The 16,165-nt window shown below is 47.4% G+C and overlaps 1 protein-coding gene across 1 annotated transcript in view; it reads right to left on the reverse strand.

The window, feature by feature from the left end:
- Positions 1 to 8,415: 8,415 nt before the first annotated feature.
- Positions 8,416 to 16,165, reverse strand: part of PTN (pleiotrophin) — a 65,716-nt gene continuing 57,966 nt past the window's right edge. The window contains exon 5 of the mRNA XM_069763192.1: positions 8,416 to 9,372. Within this exon, the coding sequence (XP_069619293.1) occupies positions 9,320 to 9,372 (53 nt within the window). The 3' untranslated portion in view covers positions 8,416 to 9,319. The remainder of the gene's footprint in view (positions 9,373 to 16,165) is intronic.

Here is a 16,165-nt window from a genome sequence, read left to right on the forward strand (position 1 = left end):
CCTCTTACTCAGCCAGTAATGCCAAGCTGGCCAGCCCCCTTTTCGATAACGTTTTCACAACCTTGTTCCCTTTTTGAAACAATACGGTACTGTATTTCTAGGGATTGTATCTGAAAAATTCAGACAGTTTTGGAAAATTCGGGAATGTTGGCAAGTATTATCATGTGGTGACAGGGCGTTTTACTTGTTGTACAACAGACTGACCCTCCATGATGAACAGACTTCTCTCATTAGAGAATTCTGTACTAAAGTTGGCCACAAACTAGACAGAAGCCTAGATGAAGCCTTCAGAGAAACTTGTCTAAAGGTTAAGCAACTCGCCAACACCTCTGGAGGGTGGCGACGTCTGGAAAATGGTGAAACCTGTTGGACTCCTGGTTGGCAAAATTCTTGGGTATTCTCAAAAACTTCCTGAAATGCAGTTCTTCGAGAAAGTTTTTTCGTGGAGGTTGCGTGAAGAAATGTGGAGGGAAGAGTCATGATGTCTGTAAAGCGCTGTGGAAATTAATGGCGCTATATGAGTGAGCGAAAATAAATAGATGAAGGGAGAGTGGAAAATGTGTGTAGGTGACATGGAAGAGACATGGAAGTGGAGAAACAGAAGTGGCATAGAGAGGGAAGAGGTATAGAGTGGGTGTGGAAGAGTCACAGAGCTGGAGTGGAAGAGGCGTGGAGGGGTTGCGTTGGGGATGTGGAGGAGTCATGGAGGAGTGGAAAAGCATGGATGGGTATTAGAAGAGTTATGGAGGCCAGGAGCAACAGGAGGTGAAGAAGAAGAGGCATTGATGAAGACTCATGGTGGGAGAGTCAAAGAAGCATGAGGGTGGAGTGTGGAACATGCATGAAGGGGGAGTGGAGGGAGGATGGAAGAGTTATAAATGGGGAGTTGAAGAAGTATAGGAGGGATGTGAAAGGGGCATGGAAGGGGTGTAGAAGAGATATGGAGGGGTTGTGGTGGGGGAGTGGATGAGTCATGGAGGAAAAGTGGCTAAATAATGGATAGGAGTTAGCAGAGTTTTGAAGGAACACGAGGTGGAGAGGAAGAGGCATTGATGGAGGGTGGAAGACTCATCAAGGGAGAGTCAAAGAAGAATTGAGGGGATGTGGAAGAAAAATGGAGGTGGAGTGAAAGAGGCATGGAGGTGTTTTGGAGGGGGTGTTGAAGAGTCATAGAGGGGAAGGCATAGAGGGGGCGTTGAAGAGTTATGGAGATGAAGTGGAAGAGGCATGGAGATGAAGTGGAAGAGGCATGGAGACTTACTTGAAGAGGCATGAAGGAGGAGTGGAAGAGGCATATAGGGGAAGTGGAAGAGGCATGGAGGTGTTGTCAAAGAAGCCTGGAGGGGTGTGGAACAGACATGGAGGTGGAGTGGAAGAGGAGAAGTTATAGTGGCAGTGTAGAAGAAGAAAGCATAAATAGATATTAGAAGAGCTATGGAGAACATGAGGTGGTGAGGAAGAGGCATAGAGGGGGAGTCGAAGAAGCATTGTGGTTTATGTGGAATAGGCATAGAGGTGTTATGGTGGGGGTGTGGAAGAGTTATGGACTCGAAGGCATAGAAGGGGGTGGAACGGGAAGAGTTATGGAGGGTGAGTGGAAGAGGCATGGAGATGATGAAGTGGAAGAGGCATTGAGATTGAGTGGAACAGGCATAGAGGTAGAGTGGAAGAGGCATGAAGGGGGAGTCAAAGAAGCATGGAAGGGGTGTGGAACAGACATGGAGGAGGAAGTGGAGGGAGGGTGGAAAAGTCATGAAAAGGGGAGTTAAGGAAGCATGAAGGGGATGTGGAAGAGAAATGGAGGTCAAGTGGTAGAAGCATGGAGAGAGTGTGGAACATGCATGGAGGAGGAGTGGTGGAAGCATGGAGGGAGTGTGGAAGAGGCATGGAGGAGGAGTGGAAGAGGCATGGAGGGAGTGTGGAAGAGGCATGGAAGAGGAATGGTGGAAGCATGGAGAGAGTGTGGAAGAGGCATGGAGGAGGAGTGGAAGAGGCATGGAGGGAGTGTGGAAAAGGCATGGAAGAGGAGTGGTAGAAGCATGGAGGGAGTGTGGAAGATGCATGGAGGAGGAGTGGTGGAAGCATGGAGGGAATGTGGAAGATGCATGGAGGAGTGGTGGAAGCATGGAGAGAGTGTGGAAGAGGCATGGAGGAGGAGTGGAAGAGGCATGGAGGGAGTGTGGAAGACGCATGGAGGAGGAGTGGTGGAAGCATGGAGGGAGTGTGGAAGATGCATGGAGGAGTGGTGGAAGCATGGAGGGAGTGTGGAAGATGCATGGAGGAGGAGTGGTGGAAGCATGGAGGGAGTGTGGAAGAGGCATGGAGGAGGAGTGGAAGAGGCATGGAGGGAGTGTGGAAGAGGCATGGAAGAGGAATGGTGGAAGCATGGAGAGAGTGTGGAAGAGGCATGGAGGAGTGGAAGAGGCATGGAGGGAGTGTGGAAGAGGCATGGAGGAGTGGAAGAGGCATGGAGGGAGTGTGGAAAAGGCATGGAAGAGGAGTGGTAGAAGCATGGAGGGAGTGTGGAAGATGCATGGAGGAGTGGAAGAGGCATGGAGGGAGTGTGGAAGAGGCATGGAAGAGGAGTGGTGGAAGCATGGAGAGAGTGTGGAAGAGGCATGGAGGAGGAGTGGAAGAGGCATGGAGGGGTTGTGCTGGGGGTGTAGAGGAATTGTGAAGGAGAAAGCATGAATAGGTGTTAGAAGAGATATGGAGGGCAGGAGAAACTGGAGGTGGCGAGGAAGAGGCATAGAGGGAAGGTTGAAGCATTGAGGAATATGTGGATTAGGCATGGACGTGTTGTGGTGGGGGTGTGGAAGAGTCATGGGGGAAGGCATAGAGGGGGCATTGGATAGTTATGGAGGGGGAGAGGAAAAGGCTTGGAGATTAAGTGTAAGAGTCATGGAGTCAGAGTGGAAGAGGCAAAGAGGTGGAGGGGAATGGAAGAGTTATGAGTGGTGGAGGAATGGAGGGGAAATGGAAGCAGAACAGATGGGGTTTGGATTGAGAATAGAGGCATAGCTGTGGAGAACCATTTTCCAGCACACTCTTCCCTTCAGGATGACTTTCCTTAGAATTGTCAAATATACTGTAGATGTTTCTTCCATGTCGGGCAGCCATGGGCCTATGTCCCATAGGTGCCTTGGTGACTCCTACCCCCTATAACCTGTAGTGAACTCCCCCTCCAGAGAGGAACCTAACTTTTAGCAAACAATAGAAAATCCTTCCCTCTCGAGCGTCAAAACTCAACATAATTTTGTGGTGAATGGGGGGATCTGGTATGATCTAGGGGATGAGATCCTAAATGTCCGAATGGTCAGTTCACACCTGACTGGTCAAAGGATCCAGTCCAGTTTTAATGGAGCGGTGGTCGACATTCATATAGTTGTCACCTCAGCTCTCGGCGTCCGGACCCCACTAATGAGGCCTAGTGCAATATCTGGCTGACAAGCCACTTGAAGGAGGTTTATACCTGAGGTTAACGCTGACATTTACGCCATAAATTCCCATTTAGCTCCGGTGAACCGATTAATTCTGCCATTATTGATGACCGGCAGCGTCTGCACCGGCGCCAGTTCTATCTCTTTATAATTAATGATTCTGCTCTGATACTGTTTGGGTTCAAGACTCATATTGAAGAGTACGAAAATAAATATAAATAATCAGGTGTCACCATGGAAACTGTGGTTGCTATGGTAATTGCTTGACTTTTTTCTTTTTTTTTCTCCAGGATTTTTATTTCTGTCTTATGAAAGGACAAGTTGATAACTTTATCGGCATAGTTTTCAGAGTGGACAATATTTGGGATTTATTTTCACGTTGTTCATATATATATATATATATATATATATATATATATATATATATATATATATATACACACACACTTCAGGAAAATAAGTATTGAACATGTCACCAACTTTCCAAGTATATCTATTTCTAAAGGTTCTATTGACATGAAATTCTCATCAGATGTCGGTAAGGACCAGTCCATTCCACACAGGCAAAGAAATCATCCATAGTTGTCCATAAATGATGTGTAATAATGAGAAATGACACAGGGAAGACGTGTTGAGCACACTTATTGGAATGTATTTAATGTTTCGTACAAAAGCCTTTGTTGGAGAGGCTTCATTATGCCTCCTGTATGGAGAAACTAGTCGCAGGCATTGCTCAGGTGTGATTTTATCACATACGTGTGCTTCTTCTATGAACTCTGAGCTTTAGTTCCTTCCATACATTTTCTACTGGATTCAGGTCCGGTGATCGGCTCGGCCATTGTAGCAGATTTATTTTCTTTCTCTGAAACCAATTGAGAGTTTCCTTGGCTTTGTCTTTGGGGTCATTTTCTTGCTGAAATTTCCACCCTCATTTCATCTTCTTCATCATCCTGGTAGACAGCAGAAGATCTTTATCAAGAATGTCTTCGTACATTTGTCCATTCATCCTTCCTTCAACCATATGAAGTGCCTTTTGGCCTCCCATATGGTATGTATTATGGCAACCAAAAAGTGCAATTTTGGCTTCATCTCACCAGACTATATTCTCCCAGTATTTCACAGGATTGTCTAAATGTTGTTGAGAAAACTTTAAATATTCTTTTTGTTCAGCAATGAAGTCTTACATAGCGAGTGTGCATACATGCCATGGAGGGTGAGTGTAATACTGATTTCACGTCTTTCTGTTGCTCTCCACAGGTGTTCCTTGGCTTTTGGACAACTCTTCTAGTAATTATTTCCACTCCTGTCTGAAATCAGGCCGAGAGCACCTGGCCATGGATGTTTTATGGTGAGATGATGTTCTTTCCACTTCCGGATTATGGCCCCAACAGTACTCACTTATGGGAGTCTTGGTGTATGTGGTCAAGAGGAACAGGTTTATGCTTCTGTGTGACTTAAGACCATGAAGGGCCCCAACTCATATTGGGTCTTTGAGAGTACTTATGGGAGTCTAAATGTATGTGGTGATGGAAAGGCTTACATGTCTATATGCCTCAAAGATATGGAGGGCACCAGCTCAAGTTGGAACTATGAAGGTCCTTATGAGGGTCCAGATGTATGTGGTGGAGAGGGAAAAATTTGTGCTTCTATATGTTTCAAGAGCATGGAGGGCACAAGCTCAAGTTGTGTCTAAGAAGGTTCTTATGGGAGTCTGCTTCAGAATATATATTTTGGAACTCAACTAGGACATTCCAGAAACAGGCAAGACCTCCCATACTCCCTTACAAAAGTTGGAGAATCACACACATGCGTCATGAAATTTTTCAGAGAGCGGTTGCAAACCATGGCAATCAGAGTTGTATTTCAGGGTGAAGAATTGGGTATGAGTGAAGAAGACATGTCGGAAAGGGCCTTGGTCATGTAAATGAAAATTCCCCAAATTTGCAAAAGCTTTAAAGCATTACACGATCATGGTGGGCACCAGCTGAATTTAAGTTCTAAGGGGTCCAGGTGTACAGAGGTAGATGCTGAAGCTTCTATATGGCCCATAACCATAGTGAACCCCAGCTGAAGTTGAGTTTATGGTCTTTTTGAGGTGAAGGTGTATTCGGAATAGAGGCATGCCCTACCTAATGTACTGCCAAAAATTATGGCAAATCTCCTAGATGGCACTATAAACCATACCAAAAGCTCTCAGAGACAAGTGTTCCTACAAGGTTTTCTTTCCCTTGGTCTCCAGAAGAACATTTGATAGGGAAGGTCGGAGCCAAGAACATTCTGGGCTCAACTGGTGTCTAGATACCTGTAAGCTTGAGGAACCTGGTCGACATATTGTACGAAGGTCCCATAAACATGATGGTTACCAAAGTTGTATCAGTCTACGTTCTTCAAGGGTAATATGAATCACTTTGGTGGTGTTCAAGTCTTCTTCAGCCTCATTCATAACCAAGTCGGGCTCCGTAAATCCTTCTTTCTTTCCCAAGGGAAGTGTGAAAGTCCACCAGACCCTCCATAGATGGTGGTTCACAGGATCATAGGAGGGAACATTACGTTATCTGGGAAGTATGGAAGTATATGGTCCATCATATGGCGACTTCATCGGAGGGCTTTATCCAAGGTAAAGCGCTATGAGAAGACAACTACAAAACTGTACTTTGTGCCAAGCTGCCGTGTTGTCCTTCAGTTCTACGTGGGGAACATCGACCCTGAGTGAATATTCCAGATTCTCCTATAATTATTGCACATTGCTACTTTGAGGTGTTAGGAATCTCCAAGTGTCCTATAAGGAGATCACCCAGTACGACTACCAGCGCCCTACAGTCCGTGCACAGTGGGGGTTGTAGTTGGCCCCTGGTAGCAGATCCTTCAGAACCTATATCAGTAGGAAGGTGTATTGTGGGCTCCCCCTAGTGGAGCACGGAGTGAAGGAACAGCAAATCTCCCACTGTGAAGAGCAGTCTCATCTGGGGTCTGCACTTATGTAGGGTGTCAGGATTTAGTTAGCGGTCTCATCTGGGGTCTGCACTTATGTAGGGTGTCAGGATTTAGTTAGGGGTCCGGTCTCATCTGGGGTCTGCACTTATGTAGGGTGTCAGGATTTAGTTAGGGGTCCGGTCTCATCTGGGGTCTGCATTTATGTAGGGTGTCAGGATTTAGTTAGGGGTCCGGTCTGGTCTGGGGTCTGCACTTATGTAGGGTGTCAGGATTTAGTTAGGGGTCCGGTCTGGTCTGGGGTCTGCATTTATGTAGGGTGTCAGGATTTAGTTAGGGGTCCGGTCTGGTCTGGGGTCTGCATTTATGTAGGGTGTCAGGATTTAGTTAGGGGTCCGGTCTGGTCTGGGGTCTGCACTTATGTAGGGTGTCAGGATTTAGTTAGGGGTCCGGTCTCATCTGGGGTCTGCATTTATGTAGGGTGTCAGGATTTAGTTAGGGGTCCGGTCTGGTCTGGGGTCTGCATTTATGTAGGGTGTCAGGATTTAGTTAGGGGTCCGGTCTGGTCTGGGGTCTGCATTTATGTAGGGTGTCAGGATTTAGTTAGGGGTCCGGTCTGGTCTGGGGTCTGCATTTATGTAGGGTGTCAGGATTTAGTTAGGGGTCCGGTCTGGTCTGGGGAGTGTATTTGGTGAATCTTATTTGGTGCCTGTCTTTATATAGGGTGTCGCCATATATCTTGAGGGGTCTAGGCGAGGGTCTGTGATAGAGCTTCTGGTCTGGAATCTGACTTGTATAGGTGATGGTCTGTATGGGTCTCATATGGGGGGTTTATTTAGGAGATCTGGCATGGTGCCTATATTTATTTAGTGGGTCTTTCCAGGAGTCTGCATTTATTTCAAGGTTTGGTTTGTAGTCGGTATTTATTTAGGGGTCTGGTCTGGGGTCTATTATTTAGTGGATCTGATCTGGATTCAGTATTAATTTAGAGTCCTGTTCTGGGGTCTTTATTAATGTGGCCTGTTTTGGGGTCTGTATTATTTAAGGGTCTGGAGTCTGTATTATGTAGGGGTCTGGGGTCTGCAGTTAGGGGTCTGGTCTGGGGTTCATTATTTAGGGGTCTGGTCTGTGGTCTATATTTATAGGTTATGGTCTGGGGTCTGTCTTATAGTTAGGGATCTAGTCTGTGGTCTGTATTTGTTTAGGGATATGCTCTGGGTCTTGTCTTAGTGAGGGGATATGGTCTGGGGTCTATATTTATAGGGTCTGGTTGGGAGTCTGTATTACTTAGGGGTCTGGTCTGGGGTCTGTATTATTTAGGGGTCTGGGGTCTATATTAATTACAGATCTGGTCAGGGGTCTGTATTATTTAAGGGCTGGTCTGAGGTCAGTATTTATTTAGGGGTCTGTATTTTTTAGGGGTCTGGTCTGGGGTCTATATTATTTAGATTATTTAGGGGTCTGGTCTGGGGTCTGAATTATTTAGGGGTCTGTATTATTTAATGGTCTGGTGTCTGTATTATTTAGGGGTCTGGGGTCTGTATTATTTAGGGGTCTGGGGTCTGTATTATTTAGGGGTCTGGGGTATGTATTATTTAGGGGTCTGGTCTGGGGTCTGTATTATTTAGGGGTCTGGGGTCTGTATTATTTAGGGGTCTGGGGTATGTATTATTTAGGGGTCTGGTCTGGGGTCTGTATTATTTAGGGGTCTGGGGTCTGTATTATTTAGGGGTCTGGTGTCTGTATTATTTAGGGGTCTGGATTTAGGGGTCTGGGGTATGTATTATTTAGGGGTTTGTAGTCTGTATTAATTAGGGGTATGTATTATTTAGGAGGTCTGGTCTGGGGTCTGTATTATTTTGGGGTCTGTATTATTTAGGGGTTTGGTCTGGGGTCTGTCTTATTTAGGGGGTCTGGTCTGGGGTCTGCATTTACTAAGAGGGCCTAGTCTCTGCTCTATATTAATTTTGGGGTGTGCCCGCGGGTGGTCCCCTATAAATCGGCGCCTTCCCTTTCTTTCCTTTGACGACAGCAGATAAAACACTTTTAGTTGAGATGTTTTTATTTCCTTGCAGATTTCGCACTGGTGATAAAACACTCGGACATATTGATTAGTTTATTAAACGTCGCCGTCTTGGCTCTAAGCCGCTGGATTATACATTGACCGTCAGGACCACTCACTGGAATTTCCCACAACCTGATGTAAAATTGCAATTTAGGAATTTTGACCCCTGGGGCACAACTTCTATATGTTTTCCGTTACTCCTATGTATTTTGTTTTACCGTAAATCTGCTACTAAATGACTGCAATTGCCGACAGCCACCACTAGAGGGAGCTCCCTGCATATAGATTTATACACAGTGCTTCCAAGTTACTGTATACGTCTGTACACATTAGGCGCCACCTAGTGGTGATCGCAGGTAACAGCTTTTTATCATCTACTTCAAAGAAGTAAATCATGGGAATTATGTGTCCTCGAGCCCCCGGAGAGGAGCAGCAATTATATGTTACCCCCACTGGATTATTGCTCAATTCTTCCATAGTGGTCCCCTGACCTTGGCTTGTAATGGACAGTGCTGGCATGGGATAGGTGGTCCGCCTGGTCTACAGTACATACAAGGATAACCATACAGACAAGATATAAACACCCCAAATCTCAGTTACACCCCCGCCAAAAAAAACCCTCCCCAGCCCGAAAAAATAATTCTAGAAAATTCTACATCCCCGTCCTCCCGCTATGTACACGTCTAATGGAAGGTGGACACTTTCTCCTCTTCTCTCCTCTAACACAGTGTTACGGTTTTAAAAATAAATCTGTTCCCCCCTCCACCAAAAACAAGACTACAGAGTACAGAGTGCGCCCCCCGCCCGCCACTACAGGTAGAAAGGTAGATAATGTGTTATGCCGTCTCGCGTCGGGCACCGCCGCCCCGGATGCTGTCGTCCATCAGTCCACCATCTTGTCCTGCTTCTTCCCTTCTTTTTTCTTCTTTTTAGACTCTGCATGGAAAATAAAAAACAAAATGTGATGATTATAAGTTCTGGAAAGGAGGAAAAACCAGAGCCAAGGAGAGTGCCACAATATCAATCAATAATATCAGCATCCCTGGTGGTCTAGGGCAGAAAGGGTTAATATCAGCATCCCTGGTGGTCTAGGGCAGAAAGGGTTAATATCAGCATCCCTGGTGGTCCAGGGCAGTAAGGGTTAATATCAGCATCCCTGGTGGTCTAGGGCAGTAAGGGTTAATATCAGCATCCCTGGTGGTCTAGGACAGTAAGGGTTAATATCAGCACACCTGGTGGTCCAGGGCAGTAAGGGTTAATATCAGCATCCCTGGTGGTCTAGGGCAGTAAGGGTTAATATCAGCATCCCTGGTGGTCCAGGGCAGTAAGGGTTAATATCAGCATCCCTGGTGGTCTAGGGCAGTAAGGGTTAATATCAGCACCCCTGGTGGTCCAGGGCAGTAAGGGTTAATATCAGCATCCCTGGTGGTCTAGGGCAGTAAGGGTTAATATCAGCATCCCTGGTGGTCTAGGGCAGTAAGGGTTAATATCGGCATCCATGGTGGTCCAGGGCAGTAAGGGTTAATATCAGCATCCCTGGTGGTCTAGGGCAGAAAGGGTTAATATCAGCATCCCTGGTGGTCTACGGCAGTAAGGGTTAATATCGGCATGCCTGGTGGTCTAGGGCAGTAAGGGTTAATATCAGCATCCCTGGTGGTCTAGGGCAGTAAGGCTTAATATCAGCATCCCTGGTGGTCTAGGGCAGTAAGGGTTAATATCAGCATCCCTGTGGTCTAGGGTAGTAAGGGTTAATATCAGCATCCCTGGTGGTCTAGGGCAGAAAGGCTTAATATCAGCATCCCTGGTGGTCTAGGGCAGTAAGGGTTAATATCAGCATCCCTGGTGGTCTAGGGCAGTAAGGGTTAATATCAGCATCCCTGGTGGTCTAGGGCAGTAAGGGTTAATATCAGCATCCATGGTGGTCTACGGCAGTAAGGGTTAATATCAGTATCCCTGGTGGTCTAGGGCAGTAAGGGTTAATATCAGCATCCCTGGTGGTCTAGGGCAGTAAGGCTTAATATCAGCATCCCTGGTGGTCTAGGGCAGTAAGGGTTAATATCAGCATCCCTGGTGGTCCAGGGCAGTAAGGGTTAATATCAGCATCCCTGGTGGTCTAGGGCAGAAAGGGTTAATATCGGCATCCCTGGTGGTCTACGGCAGTAAGGGTTAATATCAGCATCCCTGGTGGTCTAGGGCAGTAAGGGTTAATATCAGTATCCCTGGTGGTCCAGGGCAGTAAGGGTTAATATCAGCATCCCTGGTGGTCTAGGGCAGAAAGGGTTAATATCAGCATCCCTGGTGGTCCAGGGCAGTAAGGGTTAATATCAGCATCCCTGGTAGTCCAGGGCAGAAAGGGTTAATATCAGCATCCCTGGTGGTCTAGGGCAGTAAGGGTTAATATCAGCATCCCTGGTGGTCCAGGGCAGTAAGGGTTAATATCAGCATCCCTGGTGGTCTAGGGCAGAAAGGGTTAATATCGGCATCACTGGTGGTCTACGGCAGTAAGGGTTAATATCGGCATCCCTGGTGGTCTAGGGCAGTAAGGCTTAATATCGGCATCCCTGGTGGTCTAGGGCAGTAAGGGTTAATATCAGCATCCCTGGTGGTCCAGGGCAGTAAGGGTTAATATCAGCATCCCTGGTGGTCTAGGGCAGAAAGGGTTAATATCGGCATCACTGGTGGTCTACGGCAGTAAGGGTTAATATCGGCATCCCTGGTGGTCTAGGGCAGTAAGGCTTAATATCGGCATCCCTGGTGGTCTAGGGCAGTAAGGGTTAATATCGGCATCCCTGGTGGTCTAGGGCAGTAAGGGTTAATATCAGCATCCCTGTGGTCTAGGGTAGTAAGGGTTAATATCAGCATCCCTGGTGGTCTAGGGCAGAAAGGCTTAATATCAGCATCCCTGGTGGTCTAGGGCAGTAAGGGTTAATATCGGCATCCCTGGTGGTCTAGGGCAGTAAGGGTTAATATCGGCATCCATGGTGGTCTAGGGCAGTAAGGGTTAATATCAGCATCCCTGGTGGTCTACGGCAGTAAGGGTTAATATCGGCATCCCTGGTGGTCTAGGGCAGTAAGGGTTAATATCGGCATCCCTGGTGGTCTAGGGCAGTAAGGGTTAATATCAGCATCCCTGGTGGTCTAGGGCAGTAAGGGTTAATATCAGCATCCCTGGTGGTCTAGGGCAGTAAGGGTTAATATCAGCATCCCTGGTGGTCTAGGGCAGTAAGGGTTAATATCAGCATCCCTGGTGGTCTAGGGCAGTAAGGGTTAATATCGGCATCCCTGGTGGTCTAGAGCAGTAAGGGTTAATATCTCCATCCCTGGTGGTCTACGGCAGTAAGGGTTAATATCAGCATCCCTGGTGGTCTAGGGCAGTAAGGGTTAATATCAGCATCCCTGGTGGTCTAGGGCAGTAAGGCTTAATATCAGCATCCCTGGTGGTCTAGGGCAGTAAGGGTTAATATCGGCATCCCTGGTGGTCTAGGGCAGTAAGGGTTAATATCGGCATCCCTGGTGGTCCAGGGCGGTAAGGGTTAATATCGGCATCCCTGGTGGTCTAGGGCAGTAAGGGTTAATATCGGCATCCCTGGTGGTCTAGGGCAGTAAGGGTTAATATCGGCATCCCTGGTGGTCCAGGGCGGTAAGGGTTAATATCGGCATCCCTGGTGGTCTAGGGCAGTAAGGGTTAATATCAGCATCCCTGGTGGTCTAGGGCAGTAAGGGTTAATATCGGCATCCCTGGTGGTCTAGGGCAGTAAGGGTTATTATCAGCATCCCTGTGGTCTAGGGTAACATAGTAACATAGTTAGTAAGGCCGAAAAAAGACATTTGTCCATCCAGTTCAGCCTATATTCCATCATAACAAATACCCAGATCTACGTCCTTCTACAGAACCTAATAATTGTATGATATAATATTGTTCTGCTCCAGGAAGACATCCAGGCCTTTCTTGAACCCCTCGACTGAGTTCGCCATCACCACCTCCTCAGGCAAGCAATTCCAGATTCTCACTGCCCTAACAGTAAAGAATCCTCTTCTATGTTGGTGGAAAAACCTTCTCTCCTCCAGACGCAAAGAATGCCCTCTTGTGCCCGTCACCTTCCTTGGTATAAACAGATCCTCAGCGAGATATTTGTATTGTCCCCTTATATACTTATACATGGTTATTAGATCGCCCCTCAGTCGTCTTTTTTCTAGACTAAATAATCCTAATTTCGCTAATCTATCTGGGTATTGTAGTTCTCCCATCCCCTTTATTAATTTTGTTGCCCTCCTTTGTACTCTCTCTAGTTCCATTATATCCTTCCTGAGCACCGGTGCCCAAAACTGGACACAGTACTCCATGTGCGGTCTAACTAGGGATTTGTACAGAGGCAGTATAATGCTCTCATCATGTGTATCCAGACCTCTTTTAATGCACCCCATGATCCTGTTTGCCTTGGCAGCTGCTGCCTGGCACTGGCTGCTCCAGGTAAGTTTATCATTAACTAGGATCCCCAAGTCCTTCTCCCTGTCAGATTTACCCAGTGGTTTCCCGTTCAGTGTGTAATGGTGATATTGATTCCCTCTTCCCATGTGTATAACCTTACATTTATCATTGTTAAACCTCATCTGCCACCTTTCAGCCCAAGTTTCCAACTTATCCAGATCCATCTGTAGCAGAATACTATCTTCTCTTGTATTAACTGCTTTACATAGTTTTGTATCATCTGCAAATATCGATATTTTACTGTGTAAACCTTCTACCAGATCATTAATGAATATGTTGAAGAGAACAGGTCCCAATACTGACCCCTGGGTAGTAAGGGTTAATATCAGCATCCCTGGTGGTCTAGGGCAGAAAGGCTTAATATCAGCATCCCTGGTGGTCTAGGGCAGTAAGGGTTAATATCGGCATCCCAGGTGGTCTAGGGCAGTAAGGGTTAATATCGGCATCCTTGGTGGTCTACGGCAGTAAGGGTTAATATCGGCATCCCTGGTGGTCTAGGGCAGTAAGGGTTAATATCGGCATCCCTGGTGGTCTAGGGCAGTAAGGGTTAATATCGGCATCCCTGGTGGTCTAGGGCAGTAAGGGTTAATATCAGCATCCCTGGTGGTCTAGGGCAGTAAGGGTTAATATCAGCATCCCTGGTGGTCTAGGGCAGTAAGGGTTAATATCAGCATCCCTGGTGGTCTACGGCAGTAAGGGTTAATATCGGCATCCCTGGTGGTCTAGGGCAGTAAGGGTTAATATCAGCATCCCTGGTGGTCTAGGGCAGTAAGGGTTAATATCGGCATCCCTGGTGGTCTAGGGCAGTAAGGGTTAATATCGGCATCCCTGGTGGCCTACGGCAGTAAGGGTTAATATCGGCATCCCTGGTGGTCTAGGGCAGTAAGGGTTAATATCGGCATCCCTGGTGGTCTAGGGCAGTAAGGGTTAATATCAGCATCCCTGGTGGTCTACGGCAGTAAGGGTTAATATCAGCATCCCTGGTGGTCTAGGGCAGTAAGGGTTAATATCAGCATCCCTGGTGGTCTAGGGCAGTAAGGCTTAATATCGGCATCCCTGGTGGTCTAGGGCAGTAAGGGTTAATATCGGCATCCCTGGTGGTCCAGGGCGGTAAGGGTTAATATCAGCATCCCTGGTGGTCTAGGGCAGTAAGGGTTAATATCGGCATCCCTGGTGGTCTAGGGCAGTAAGGGTTAATATCGGCATCCCTGGTGGTCTAGGGCAGTAAGGGTTAATATCGGCATCCCTGGTGGTCTAGGGCAGTAAGGGTTAATATCAGCATCCCTGGTGGTCTAGGGCAGTAAGGCTTAATATCAGCATCCCTGGTGGTCTAGGGCAGTAAGGGTTAATATCAGCATCCCTGGTGGTCTAGGGCAGTAAGGGTTAATATCAGCATCCCTGGTGGTCTAGGGCAGCAAGGGTTAATATCAGCATCCCTGGTGGTCTAGAGCAGTAAGGGTTAATATCAGCATCCCCAGTGGTCTACGGCAGTAAGGGTTAATATCAGCATCCCTGGTGGTCTAGGGCAGTAAGGGTTAATATCAGCATCCCTGGTGGTCTAGGGCAGTAAGGGTTAATATCAGCATCCCTGGTGGTCTAGAGCAGTAAGGGTATGTTCACACGTTCAGGATTTCCATCCTTTTTTTTTCCTGACTGTTTTTTAAAAAACTGCAGCTCTTGGCAGAAAACGCAGGTCCTTTTTTTGGTCCTTTTTTGGTCCGTTTTTGATGCGTTTTTTGATGCGTTTTTTGATGCGTTTTTTTGATGCAGTTTTCTAGCCAGAGTCTGTGTGTTTTCTAGGAATTTTTTTAGGGTTAAAATGGCTGAAAATACCCTAACCCTACCCCTACCCCTAACCCTACCCCTAACCCTACCCCTAACCCTAACCCTACCCCTAACCCTACCCCTAACCCTACCCCTACCCCTATTCTAACCTTAGTGAAAAAAAAAAAAAAAAATTCTTTATTTTTTTTATTGTCCCTACCTATGGGGGTGACAAAGTGGGGGGGGTGTCATTTACTATTTTTTTATTTTGATCACTGAGATAGGTTATATCTCAGTGATCAAAATGCACTTTGGAACGAATCTGCCGGCCGGCAGATTCGGCGGGCGCACTGCGCATGCGCCCGCCATTTTGCAAGATGGCGGCGCCCAGGGAGAAGACGGCCGGACGGACACCGGGACGCCGGGTGAGTATAAGGGGGGGAGATTAGGGCACGGGGGGGGCATCAGAGCACTGGGGAGGGGCATCGGAGCACTGGGGTGGGGCATCGGAGCACGGGGGGGCGGGATCGGAACACGGGGGGGGCAGCCACACTCCGCCCACGCACTTCCGCCCGCTCCCCGCACTTCCTGCTGCAGCGGTTCTGCACATCAAACCGCAGTAAAACCCGCAGATATATTTTTGATCTGCGGGTTTTACTGCGGTTTGGACCTCACAATGGAGGTCTATGGGTGCAGAACCGCTGCGGCTCCGGAAAAAGAATTGACATGCTCCTTCTTTTTTCCGGGAGCTATTCAGCGCGTCTTTTTTTTTACAATTTCCGGACCATGTGCACAGTGTGTCCTGTTTTCCATAGGGTACAGTGTACTGTACCCTGCATGGAAAACAGCTGCGGAACCGCAGCGGCAAAACCGCCGCGGTTCCGCGGTAAAAAACGCACTGTGTGAACATGGCCTAAGGGTTAATATCAGCATCCCTGGTGGTCTAGAGCAGTAAGGGTTAATATCAGCATCCCTGGTGGTCTAGGGCAGTAAGGGTTAATATCAGCATCCCTGGTGGTCCAGGGCAGTAAGGGTTAATATCAGCATCCCTGGTGGTCTAGGGCAGTAAGGGTTAATATCAGCATCCCTGGTGGTCTAGGGCAGTAAGGGTTAATATCAGCATCCCTGGTGGTCTAGGGCAGTAAGGGTTAATATCAGCATCCCTAGTGGTCTACGGCAGTAAGGGTTAATATCAGCATCCCTGGTGGTCAAGGGCAGAAAGGGTTAATATCAGCATACTTGGTGGTCTAGGGCAGTGAGGCTTAATATCAGCATCCCTGGTGGTCTAGAGCAGTAAGGGTTAATATCAGCATCCCTGGTGGTCTAGGGCAGAAAGGCTTAACATCAGCATCCCTGGTGGTCTACGGCAGTAAGGGTTAATATCAGCATCCCTGGTGGTCTAGGGCAGTAAGGGTTAATATCGGCATCCCTGGTCATCCAGGGCAGTAAGGGTTAATATCGGCATCCCTGGTCGTC

Source organism: Ranitomeya imitator, chromosome 4 (assembly GCF_032444005.1).
Source record: "Ranitomeya imitator isolate aRanImi1 chromosome 4, aRanImi1.pri, whole genome shotgun sequence".
Classification (NCBI taxonomy): domain Eukaryota; kingdom Metazoa; phylum Chordata; class Amphibia; order Anura; family Dendrobatidae; genus Ranitomeya; species Ranitomeya imitator.